This window comes from Chlamydotis macqueenii, chromosome 7 (genome assembly GCF_036417535.1).
Source record: "Chlamydotis macqueenii isolate bChlMac1 chromosome 7, bChlMac1.mat, whole genome shotgun sequence".
Lineage (NCBI taxonomy): Eukaryota > Metazoa > Chordata > Aves > Otidiformes > Otididae > Chlamydotis > Chlamydotis macqueenii.
In genome coordinates this window covers 26,537,119-26,550,109 of record NC_141562.1, presented here as the reverse complement: position 1 = coordinate 26,550,109, position 12,991 = coordinate 26,537,119, and the positions used below count along the sequence as shown (strand labels likewise).

General features: G+C 42.3%; 1 protein-coding gene across 1 annotated transcript in view; it reads left to right on the top strand.

Moving 5' to 3' along the window:
• SH3PXD2A (SH3 and PX domains 2A) overlaps positions 1-10,183 on the top strand; it is a 136,506-nt gene extending 126,323 nt beyond the window's left edge. Inside the window, exons 7-10 of the mRNA XM_086752525.1 lie at positions 4,132-4,466; positions 5,338-5,387; positions 7,540-7,659; positions 7,791-10,183. Coding sequence (XP_086608651.1) covers positions 4,132-4,466; positions 5,338-5,387; positions 7,540-7,659; positions 7,791-9,686 — 2,401 coding nt within the window. The 3' untranslated portion in view covers positions 9,687-10,183. The remainder of the gene's footprint in view (positions 1-4,131; positions 4,467-5,337; positions 5,388-7,539; positions 7,660-7,790) is intronic.
• The last annotated feature ends 2,808 nt before the right edge of the window (positions 10,184-12,991 follow it).

The window sequence follows — 12,991 nt, the reverse complement described above, 5'->3', positions numbered from 1 at the left end:
AATGAAGCTTTATTACTACCTTAGGTTTCCCTTTGCCATATTAGAAATTCTGCTTATGGTAAAACTGTTTGTTTGGGGTTTTTTTCCCCCCTTTTTCTCACATGCTTCTTCTGGCCAACCCAAAACACAGATTTTTGCTATATAGGAAAAGTGCATTCTGCTAACGGTGAAGCTTACTACAGTGGCTTAAGTGGCTCCTTCATGGAAGGACAGCGGGTGCCCCAGCCACCCCATGGTAGCAGGAGAATGCAGCACGCCCTTGACTTTTTTGTAAGAAGCATTTTCAGTTGACCTCTCTTCTTGTTGAAAGGTGCGTTAGATGCTCCCCATGTGTGTGTGACAAGTGTGTTGGGTGTCAAGCCATCCTCCTCTGCTGCTCTGGAGCACTATGCTGCAGTCTTCCTGGAGGATTAAACTGCTTTTAGAAACAGGGTTGGTTTGGTTTTAGTTTTGGGGTTTTTTGAACAATTTTTTGAAGTGTTGATGTGTTGATCCATCCCTGCAAGCTGGTCCTTTGCAGCCTAGGTAGCCATCTCCAACTTCTTGTACTGTTTATTGGACTTAAACTGCGCTGAGTATTGTTAGATACCACTCAGAAAAGGATTCTTCTGCAGAAATACACTTTTCTGCGTATAGTGCCTTAAATGGAACAACTCCTCTCCTGCAGTGAGTATGAGAGGGCACAGGAAGACACTGCAGTTGAATCCTGCTGCCTTGTTGTCTGCTGGGCTGGGTAACAGAGACTGAACACACATATCAATGTGTAGAAATAAAAACAAATCCAGCAGCTTGCAAATGGAATCCATCTTAAAGACATTAGCTTGTTCCACCTTAAATATGTAATTTCCCCAAATTCCTGGCCATGTGCTGATCCTCATTTCCTGTCCTTCTTTTTATTTTTTTTCTTTTCTTTTCTTTTTTTTTTTTTCTTTTCTTTTTTTTTTTTTTTCCCCTAGTTTGCTTCCCTCTGGAGTAATTCCAGTGCTCTGGAGCTGGAAAGCAGATGTGACTCTCAGACTCAGACTCACAGAGGCACTTCTGACTTTTTTTTAACATTCCTATGGTTTGAATCCATTTTTTGCTTCATATAATATAAAAAGGGAGGGTTTTGGAATTGCTGAGGAACCAAATCACCGCTCCTAATTCTGCAGCCCTCCCAGTTCCATGCTGTAGAAGCTAGAGGCAGTATTAGTATCTTCATCTATTTTGCCCTGGGTGCATTATGACTTAAAAAAATAATAATTATTGGGACTCTTACCTGGGATCCTTCATACTGTTCTACTGAGTTCAGTGGATCTGTGTGCTCCCTGGTGTGATCACAGCTGGCATTAGCATCCATTATTTAGATCTTACTTTGTATCAGTTACTGTCAGCTCAAGGTAATCTCATGGTGCCCAGGTGGAGTGCAGGCCAAGCACAGCTTTTGTTATTTACCTGCATCTTCATTTTGTCGTTTGTTCTGAGCCTCAGCCCATGTGAATGAAGTGCAGTTGGGAGGTGCAAGTGGCACTGAAATGAGGATGAATCTAGGATGAGTAGATTCACAACCCTCCAGTAATGTTGTGAATCTAAATGAAGGAGGGATACTTGTGATTCAACTCAGATGTGAAATGAAGATCATTACTGGTTCAGGACTTCTCCGAAGCCGAGTAGCAGTTGCCTTAGTTCTTTCACCTGTAAAATGGGGAGATCAAGTCGTCTTCTAAGGCTGATGTTAACAAAGAGCTTTGAGATTACCAAGTTCATGGACTAAGGTGAAAAATGTAAGACTATTTGACTTACATAAGTAGCTTTTATTTGTGACACTGCACAAACAAACTGGCAGTTGCTGGCAACTACTGCTCAGTATTAACTTCAGGTTGAATTTACTAACTCACAGGAAGAAATAACCAGCAACAGCCTCTCTACTGAGCGTGTGTTGCCCAGAGTTATTAACTGTCCAGCTATTGCTGCTACTATTCATTGGGAGAAACTATATGAGATCAGAGGTGTCTGAAGCAGTGGGGTTATATGGGCTGATCCAAATACGTAAAGCTGGCAGGAGAACTAACGAGCCAGTACAGAACCTGCCTGTGGCTGCCTTTCTGATCTTAAGCATGTTAAGTCTCCCACAAACTAAGATGGATGTAAACTGCTTTTTCTTGCTGGTTCTGCACAATCAAGCTCTGTTAAAAGTAACCTTTGGTACTGGAGTGCTCAGTGCATTGGCCAATGTGGCTTTCTCGCAGACTAAAACCTTTACATCTCCAGATCATGTAAACTAATAAATGCCCTTTACAAAACTGCAAAAAGGGATAAAGCCAAAAGTCATTATGGCACTGAGATATGCCTTGCCACAATAGAGCACGTGGCATGTGTCGAGGCTTCCCCCCTCCCTCCCTCCCCCCTTTCCTTTTTCTGGTTTGATTTGAGCCTTATCAGAAAAGCCTCAAAGGGGACAGGATTGAATAGATCCAAATTGCATCTTGACATAGTATCAGTGGCTGGATGCTGTGTGTCTGTTGGAAATCAAATCAAGTCATTACCATTTTGCTGCTACTTCTTAGTCTCCATGCAGCAAACAAAGCTCAGAGCTGTTGGAGTGCTTTTCTTTGGCACCAAAATGCTTGGGAAAACTGGTCACTAAACTCTCTGAGCAGGGGAGGTGCCAGTCCCATATCTTTACCTTCATGTGTGACAGAAGGAAGACAGGTACGTAGGGAGAAGCAGCATCTCTAGTGTCCTGGCTGATATAGATGGGAGAAGAGAAAAAGGCAAGACTTCAGACAGAAAGATCCTTGTGGTCATTGCTAGAAGTATAGCAATTGTAATTGCTTTTGTACAGGAGTAGTAATGAGGAAGTTTAGGGAAGCAAACCTACACTGCATTTTCCTGTTCTCCCCATAAAGTCCCAGTGCCACTCTTGAGTGTCTGGACATCGTGAGTAAGCCCAGGGTGTGTGTGCTCTGGTGCAGAAATCTCACTGCAAACCTCAGAATCCAAGTGTTGGGGTGACAAAGTTGCTCGTCTGCCAGGGAATGATTCGCTTATATTGCCTCCCCCCCAGCTCCTTCTTCTGCTGTCTAATGAGTCTCCATTTTCATCAAAGAGCCTTGGAGTCCTATTGTTTTTACCTTTGTATTTCCAACAGGTTTCCTGAGCACCAGAATTTTAATGGTGCCTGCTTCCCCACTTGCAGTTCAAGTGCCTGCTTTGGGTATCTTGAGAGATTAAAGAGAGAAGGGTTTCCGTGACTCACTCTGTTGCAAGTTAGGGTTTCATTAGAAAAAGCAGAGTTCATCCACGTGGTCCTCTCTGGAGTCTGATTGTAATCTGAAATCTCTGCTGAGGTGTTAGGAATGGCAGAAGTTAGAAAAACCATCTTCCCAAAAGCCCAGTTGTGGAAGAATTACTTCAATCTGAAGTGTAGCGTGAGCAGCTCAAGCTGGTGCTCCGGGAACACATACTGGTTTCAGGTGTCTGTTCTGGTTTCCCAGTTTATTTCTTCAAGTAGCCCTTGGCTTGTTCAGGAGAATGAGTCTCCATCAAAGCCATTTTCCCTTAGTCAAATTGTTTCTCAACCTTGTAGTGCTAGAAGAAGCTGCAGTAGTTTGAGTCCCATGTTCTCCGTAAGAAGCTGATCATACAGGACTGGGAGCTATGGGAGGAGAGACAGTGTTTGTTATAATTGCAAGGGGGGAGGCTTGCACAAGATTCTTATAGACTGCAGATTTAGGGGCTCTTTACGCCTATATTTTAGCCTCGTTCCATTTTGAGTTGCCACTAAGAAGTATTAAAACTATTAAAACATTCTACTTGCTCATTTTTGGCTGTATGAGAAAATACTGAGTTTGCCTAGTACTGTGTGTGACATAAAATGATCTGGTGAAGCCCTTTGCCTTGCAAGTAACAATATTTCTTACCCAGAAGGTGATTAGTAGCTTTTGACAGCAGTCCACAGTTCCCTGCTAGCTCAGCTGACTTTGAAATGTCTAATCAATATGTAATAAATGAAATGAGGCCACAAAAACTTATCAGAGAACTGCAAATTTTGTTTCATGTTATCATTCGTCACTTTTGCTGTGGATATTATACCTGAAATGTGTGAGAAGGCTGTGTTTAATGTGATGATGTTTCCTTTTGCATCTGCAGGTATCTAGGTAAAGAGGGCTGGGCCCCAGCTTCGTATCTAAAGAAGGCTAAAGATGATCTTCCATCCAGGAAAAAGAACTTAACTGGGCCAGTGGAAATCATAGGAAACATCATGGAGATCAGTAACCTGCTGAACAAGAAATCATCCACTGACAAGGAAACTCAAGCAGAAAACGAGACTGCAGAAACTCACATCACCAAGAAGGAAATCAGTTTGCCAATCCTGTGCAATGACTCTAATGGCAATGCCATGATGACACCAGACAAGCAGGCTTCCAAACTGGCCCAGGGATCCCCAGCCATAGCAAGGATAGCACCACAAAGAGCTCAAATAAGTAAGGCAGTAAAGAAATATGGGTTTCCACTGGCTTGCAATGAACTTGTTTTCTGCCTTTCAGGGCTGGCATTGCCTGTCAGCTATGGTCCCGTGTGTCGTGGATTTATACCTCAGTCCACACGCGCAGATCTTTGCACTGTCTGTGGATCTACAGGGACTCCAGGCCATGGTCCTTTATTAGTAGTGATAAAATTTAACTTCACTTTATACAAGGGATGGCTATTTTTCTTTATCTTAGCCAGTATGTGTTTTCCTCCTTTTTTTTTCTTTTTCCCAGAGATTTTTTTTCCTTTTGAACACTCTCTAAAGTATGCCCCCCACGCCCAGTAATGCAGATGATGTAGTGGTGTGTTAAAGTCAAGGAGACCACCTATGTCTTCTATTGCATTTGTTCTGCTGTTTTCCTGGGGCCAAGTTGCTATAGTGTTTTTACCACTTCATTTGCAAAATGCAGATGCTAATGCTAGTCTGTGCAAGGAACGGCAAGATACTATGATAGAAGACAGTGTGAGTGTTATTAATTTAGTATATTATTTTTACTGCTGGGGGAAAAACTAGGTATTAGGCCAATTCTTTGCTGGCCAATCTCCAATGGAGTTGGTCAATTCCAGCAGAAAATACAATCCACTGCTTTCTGGCAGTGATTTCCTCTTAAATTTGCTGGCTTAGCTGAGATGAATAGCTAAGCTACCTTGGTATTTCTAATATACCTTCATAGTTTCCTATCTTGTTTCATAGAGATGCCTTAAATATTGCAAATAGGGACTTCTGCTATTCTCAAACTATGTAACAGCAGAGAGCTGCTGAAAAATGTGTTTAGCAGTACTTACAAAGTTAAATAAACTCTCCCTTTTCCCTTTCCTACTCAGGTTCTCCAAATCTAAGAACAAGGCCACCTCCACGAAGAGAATCCAGTCTGGTTTGTATTGGTTTATGGTATATGTTAGCAGTGGTGTAGGTGTGCGGGTGCTCTGTGAGACTTTCTACAGCTGTGCAAGATGTGGCGGGTAGCTGAGAGGTCCTTTATTTCAATGTCTGTTCATTTTGTTGTTTAAGTATTGAGCAAACTTTGGGCATGCTAATGTTAATTGGGAATTTCTGTTTTTTGAAATGTTGCCCCAACTAAGTAGATACTGAACTGAAGGGAGAACATCCTAAAGCTGCTACTGTCTTCTGTGCATGAGCACAGCCTGTTTGGCTGACTCAGAAAGTTTAAAGTTCCTCTGGGTATCTTTAGCCCAGATTGGATCTTTTGACCTTCTCTTGTCTTCAACAACTGGGAATGTCTCCCATCCTTCCACTGCTACTGTCTTTGACATGGCTAAGCTTCACTCGTGTATTTTTAAAATGACTTGGGGTCTTATGGAAGACTATGTGCTACAGGAATGAGACCTCCCATGATATTTTGTCCTCAAAGCTAGAATTCTGGAAGTTTGGACCAATTTGAGATTAGGACTGTCATCTTCAGATAGGAACTACTCAGTAGTCTATTTGCACAAAAGTCATGCTAATAACTTTTTATGACTAGGCAATATATAGTGTTTAATCTTTGCTTGTACCCTTTACGAGCAGTATGTGACTTGTAATTTTTCTGTGTCATCTGAGGTGCCTCTTAACAAACTAGATTAATAGCATGTTAACATTTTCTTCCTATTTGCATTATTTTCAGTTAGACTTTGTTTTGGCAAGGCTACTACACTTAATCCCATGCTAAAAATAACAATGATAATATATGTGAAACCTTGAACATGTCTGCTGTTTTCAATTATCTTCATTTAATCCAAACCATCCTATTATCTGAAGGCTTTTTATTATGCTGCACTTCTGCTGTATTTCAGCATTTATAGTGCAGAAACATCAAATTATAACATTGTTAGACACGGTTCCTTAGGTGCAGTGATGCATTCTCTGTGAAATGCCACATGCTGTGCGTGATGAAACATGGATTGTTAGTTACAATGAGGATATCTTAGAAATGGAAGAGTGTGTGAATAAAGCACAGCATGCAATTTGACTTTCTTTCATTAATGGCTTAGGATCATTTTGTGTCTTTGGCTGTCCTGTGTCTGTCTGTGGCAGGTCTGACCTCTGTTCAAGAGATCTTGACATACTGCAGTTCTTGTGTTAGAGCCATAAGCGGTGAAGTGCAGAAGCTGTGAAGCTTCACCATCATCCAGTTGTTCTGTAGATCAGCAATCTGAAAAGCTTACGATACTGAAATTCTTGAAAGGACTCTTATCCCATTTATTACCTTAAAATAATTGTAACGAACTCTAAAATGTGACAGCTTAATGTAAAGGCACTTAGCTTTTAGAGGAGTCTGACATGCTGCCAGAATGGGTGTAAATAGCAGTGTCCTGCTTCTCATGAAGCCTCTATGCAATTTAAATAGAGGTTGTGTTGGGACTGAGTAAAGGTTCTGGGTCTCTGTTACAGGGAGGAACTGGAATCTTTTGATCCTATAGTAAAGTCCTCCTTTCTCCTATCACTTCAGCTGAGCAAAGCTCTTCACAGGGGCCTAGGATATTATCCTTGTTTCTTGCTACAACAGGTGCTCATTAGCTCATATCACTGACTATTTCAGTGTGTTTATCAATCCAACAGCAGATTAAGAGCAGTAATTCATTAGGATTACATTTTAAGGTAGTATGTTTGATAGCAGAATCTTTTACAGGCCCATTGCAATGTGATTTTCTGCAGTTGTGGCAAGCCATCCAGAGCAGAGTCTTTCTGGACAAAATCTCAGAGTAAATGGGCTGTTGTTACTGTGACTGGAATGGCAGCTTACGCTTTATTGGCCCATCAGTAAAACGGTTTACTGTTCAGGTAAAGACTATCACAGTTTTAATAGCTGGTGAAGGTGGCATGAACAGTGCGTATTTTGAAAGGCTTCTCTCTTGTGGCCCATCTCAATACATCAGCTTCCAGTCTGGGGAACTGGGAAGTTATCATTAGGAAGTAGCACAGGAAGAGGGAAGAGTTTTAGTGAATTAAGGCAAATATTTTTTCATACTGCTGTTCAGCCTGCTGTTTCTTTGGTTTAATTGAACAAAACTTCCTATTTGCCATAGGGTTTTCAGTTGCCCAAACCACCAGAGCCACCTTCTGTAGAAGTGGAATACTACACCATTGCAGAGTTCCAGTCATGTATCTCTGATGGTATAAGCTTTCGTGGAGGACAAAAAGCAGAGGTAAGCCTTAACAGTGTAGCTGGAAAAATTGTAATATTTGGCTATTGCAGGGAGCTGGATTGAAAGGGGAGAAATGGAAAGCAGTTGGTTGATATTTTTGTCTAAGTAACGTGTTTCTTGTCATCTCCCAGGTTATAGAAAAGAATTCTGGTGGCTGGTGGTACGTGCAGATTGGAGAAAAGGAAGGATGGGCTCCAGCATCTTACATTGACAAGAGGAAGAAGCCAAATTTAAACAGAAGAACCAGTACTTTAACTCGCCCAAAAGTTCCTCCCCCAGCACCTCCCAGTAAAGCAAAAGACTCTGAAGAAGGAATGACTCCTGGAACGGTTTCTTCAGGAGATACCCAGGATTCTCCCCACAAGCCGAAATATGAAGAACCTGAGTATGATGTGCCTGCCTTTGGCTTTGACTCAGAGTGTGAAGTGAGTGAAAATCATCGTGAAGAGGGCACTCCTGAAAAACGACTGTTTCAGCCTCTCAAGCCCTCTCCCGTGTCATCACTTCAGAAAGCAAAGTTCAAAGTAGGAGAGTCTTCAGAAGATGTTGCTCATGAAGAAGAGACCATCTATGAGAATGAGGGATTCAGGCGTTATGTAGAAGATGCTTTGTCCAATAAGGAATCTAGTGGAGACTCTGATTCTCAGAAAAGCTCCTCTCTGTCCTTGATCCGAAGGAATTCTCCATGTTCCAGCTCTCCTAAATCATCACTGGTGAAGCTCAAGACAGACAAAACCATTCAGCCCGATCTTGGAAAATGTCACTATTCCAGGAGTGAGGAGACAAAACCAAGGTCAGCTTCAGATGCTGGCTTACGTAGCATGCCAAGAACAGGCATGAAGAAGGAGCCTGGGCAGAGTCCTTCCATTAGAGCAAAGCCAATTGTTAGGCCTAAACCCTTCCTGAACAAGGCAGACTCGCAGAGCCAAGAGAAGATGGATATCAGCACTTTAAGGCGCCAGCTGAGGCCAACTGGGCAACTCAGAGGTGGACTTAAAGGTTCAAGAAGTGAAGAGTCTGAGAGCCCCCCCCGCACAGCTTCTGAAAATCAAGATGATCCTGTTAGGAGGAGCTCAGCTGATCTCATTACAGCTCCTTCCCGTGGCATTTTCTGCTCTAGCCATCCAGCCAAAACTGAGCAAGAAAATGACTCCAGATGTTTCTATGTGACCACTGACTCATACCAAAAGGTACAGGATTCTGAAATTTGCTTCCCAGCAGGAGTAGAAGTGGAAGTGCTGGAAAAGCAAGCCAGTGGATGGTGGTACCTGAAATACGGAGACATGGAAGGCTGGGCTCCTTCCCATTATTTGGCTATCCCTGATAACCAGCGAGAAAATACATCAGCAGAGACTGATGCCTCATTTGCCAGAAACAAGAAAAATGAAAACAAGTCAAACAGTTTAGAGAAAATAGAGAAGAGAGTTCAGGCTTTGAACACCATCAACCAGAGCAAACGTGCAACACCACCCATCCCAAGCAAACCTCCTGGTGGCTTTTCAAAACCATCAGGGCCAGTCAAAATGAGGAATGGTGTGAGGCAACTTGCTGTCCGGCCACAGTCAGTGTTTGTTTCTCCACCACCAAAGGATAACAACCTGTCATGCTCCTTGCGGAGAAATGAGTCTTTAACAACCACAGATCATCTTAGAAGCGTCCGTCGGAATTCCTCCTTCAGCAACGCATGGTCACAGCCTGGTGATGTGAAGGGAAAGCAGCCTGAGCGGTCGGGTACAGAGGGCTCAGAGACCACCTCCAACCTCCCTACCCAGAGGAACGGGATTCCTGTGTCCACAGTCAGGCCAAAGCCCATTGAGAAATCCCAGTTCATCCACAACAATCTCAAGGACATCTATGTTTCAATTGCAGACTATGAAGGGGACGAGGAGACTGCAGGGTTTCAGGAAGGCGTCTGCATGGAGGTCCTCGAAAGGAACCCAAATGGCTGGTGGTACTGCCAGATCATGAGCGGTGTAAAGCCATTCAAAGGCTGGGTGCCCTCAAATTACTTGGAGAAAAAGAACTAATACTGCAATATCTTTAACCTCCCTAATTTATACTGTTCCTGCTGTGTACATGTGGAAAAAACAATTGCTACACAAAAAGACGTTTCCCTGTGCTCCAGTTTGTACAAAGGGACAAAGGAGTCTATGCTGAGGACAAATCTGCTGTGTTCTGGAGAGGTTTGTGGGGTTAACGTGTCGTAAGCAACTATGAGGAACATGCAGCATAGTCAAATGCCTTTTTGTGAAGTTGTTAATAATCTCATACGTGTAACAGGGTATGACATCCCAGCTTTCCCGTTATTGATAGGAAACCAAATGTGTGCCTTTTGTGAGAGAAATACACATGCATCTACTTGGGGAGTTTTGTGCCAAACTGTTTTACAATCTTGGCTCCCGTTCTTGTCCGTACGTGGAATACCCAAGAGTTTTGGATGCGTTTCCACAACTTGCAGTGAGAAGCGAATGGAAGCTTCTGAAAGACAGAGGGACTCTAATCCTTTGGAGATGTTCACTTTTTTTTTTTTTTTTTTTTTTTTTTTTTTTTTTTACTGTTCTCAACAGTTGGTTGGTCCAGAGTTGAAGCCTTTTCATCATGGAGAGATTTGGTCTCTGACTTCAATTGTGTTTTTTACTGCTAACTCACTGGAAAAGGCATTCAGGTGGTGTTGGTTGGGGGCTTTTTGTTTTCTTTTGTTCTGTCTTGTTCTTTGAATTGGTATTTCAGGTGTTCTAGGGCAGTGATGCCTACTGGTGCTTGTAAAAACAAACCTACAAACCCCATGCTTAAGCACATCGATTACTTTGTAGGCTCCATATTTAGTTCTGTGCCTGACTCCTGCCAGGTAATCCTGGTTGATTCTTTACTGGGTTTCTCAAAACTTGTTGTGATATCAAAGCGTACAAAAGTCTCTTAAGACACTAAAGACAAAGCTGTTAAATGTGTTACTTCTGTTTTTGCAATCTGGTCCGATCCAAGCATGCTAACTGCTGGCAGAGCCCACCAAGGTATTAGAAATAGCCGTAACCTTCTGCAACATCAGTGTTTACAATGAGAGAGAAAAAAAAAAAAAGCCATCAAACTCAGTCTGCATATCCTTAATTTGTATATTTTGGGGGAGTTGCTTTTGTGTTTTAATTTTGTATTTTCTGTGCATTCTGGGTTTACTTTTATTTTTTTTTGTCTTGTTTTACCAGAAGAGACTTAAAACTGAAGTAGGAGCCAAATACGTGTTTCTATTCCCACTTGAATCCAAAAAGTACACTTGTACTGGAAAGTGTGCCTAGGCTTCTCAGGCTCAGAGATTTAATATCAAAGCAATTAGGTCTACAGTGTGTCTAACCAGGAAGCTGCCTCTTTGGAACAGTTCCGTTTCTGTTTGCCTTTCTTAACTCATCTTTGAAGCATGGCACACGATGGGGTAGTGTGGTAGGAAATGGAAGGAATCCATTGGAAAAGGCTAGGAATATGGAGTTATTAGTAACGTAGCCAGCTCTTGTACTGTAAACATAATTGGCTAAATCCCTACTGTTCGTGAGGAAGTCATACTTTTTTTTTTTTAATGGCCTTGTTAATCACTCAAGATCAATGTCTACTTTCTTTAAATAATAGGCAGCGTTGTAAATCTGTTTTAAGGGGGAGGGGGCAGACCATTTCACTACTGGTTTACACAAAATGATACATGCCCTTTTTTCATACCATTTTGGCTTGCAAAGTAAAGGTTATAAAGACTTTAAAACAGTTGGGTTCAAGGGGCTGAGTAAAATAGCAGAAGAATATCGTGTGTTGCTGGGGATGTTTCTCTGCCAAAAAAGAATTACACAATTTATACGTTGTTCTTGTCTTCATTTTGAATTTTTTTTTTTTTTTTTTGTGGTTTGGGGTTTTTATTAATTTCCCTGCTAACCTTGAGAGAGTTGCCTACAGCTAACCTGACTGATGTCCTTTTGGTAACTGAAACATCCAGGTGCCACAACTGGCTGTGAACAGTGCTGTGGTTCGAGCAGCTCTCTGTGTCCTGGTGGGGAGGAAGGCTGTATGGTTGGGATCCCTTTCAATTGTAGCGGCAGGAGAAGGAGGTGTAACTGCTCAACAACTTGTATCACAGTGTGCAGGGTCCTCTTTGTACCTTAACATCTTACCATAAAATACATATGTATATATCCAGTTAGCTATATCTTACTGGATGTGTATCTGAGGCATTGTGACCCTGTCTCTCATGCTTCTCCCCAATTTTAGTTGTACTAATATGGTAGCAGCCATAAAAGACTGCTGGAGCTGTTGTGAGATTATAATAGAAGTATTATATTCTTCTGCTGGACAGTATTAAATAGAGCAATACATAGAGTTATCTGCTAGATTGCAGTACTAATAGTAGTGACTTAGTGACTCGTATTAAGGTTGTTATGATTTATTTTAACAATAATGATGCGGAAGTGGTTCATTATTTTGAATTAATGCACTTTAACAATAAAAAAAACCCCAAAATGGAAGCCAATGCAGAGAACTAAGTGCATTATTTAAAGGTGCAGTATATAATTATCATTTTCTTGAAGCACATATTTATTAAGAATTAACTTATTATTTAAAATATTCTAAAGTTTTGTTTAAAGACATTCCCATTAGGTCATCTCTTTGGGGGGATGCAAAAGCACAGCTCCCAGATCTTCTGCATTGAGCCACTGAATTCTCTGAGTACGGTGCGGCGTGACGTGAGCCCCTACCCAGGGAGAGGAAAGCGGCACGCAGACAGGAAAGCCTGGACTACTAGAAATATTCGCACTTGCATCCAGCAAAGCCAAGCCCAGAGCAACTCTGACCTGCAGGAGCCCTTGCAGGGTTTGGGGTGGCAAAGCCATTTTTTGGCAGATGGTTGTGGTGTGCACTGGGTGCAGGCTCACCGCAAGGCTCAGGATAGCGTTGAAGGCTTCAGGATCTGCCTTGTGAAACACAGGCCAGCTCTGTAACAGGCATCACTCTGTCCCATGGCTCCCTTTCCACCTTGCTGGCTCATTTCTCCAGCTCTGGCTTTTGCAGGGAGGCGATTTCCTGAGCTCCAAGCTTCCTGCCTGGTGGGAAAGCTTTGGTTTGGGCTTCCCTTTGCTTGGTGGCTGTTTTGACTGCTTGCGTTTAAAATGGCACTTTTAAAGCAAATACCCCCAGTGCAGTTTTACCCCCTCCCGTCTTCCAGTTGTCACAGCATTTCTCACTGGTCTCTTTTTTGATTCTTTCAACTGAGAGATATTCAGGAAACGAATTATTTTTCCATCAGCGAGCAGCTAGTTTTGGTCAGCTCTACTGATACCCAAAATAGCAAGCCCTTTCCACT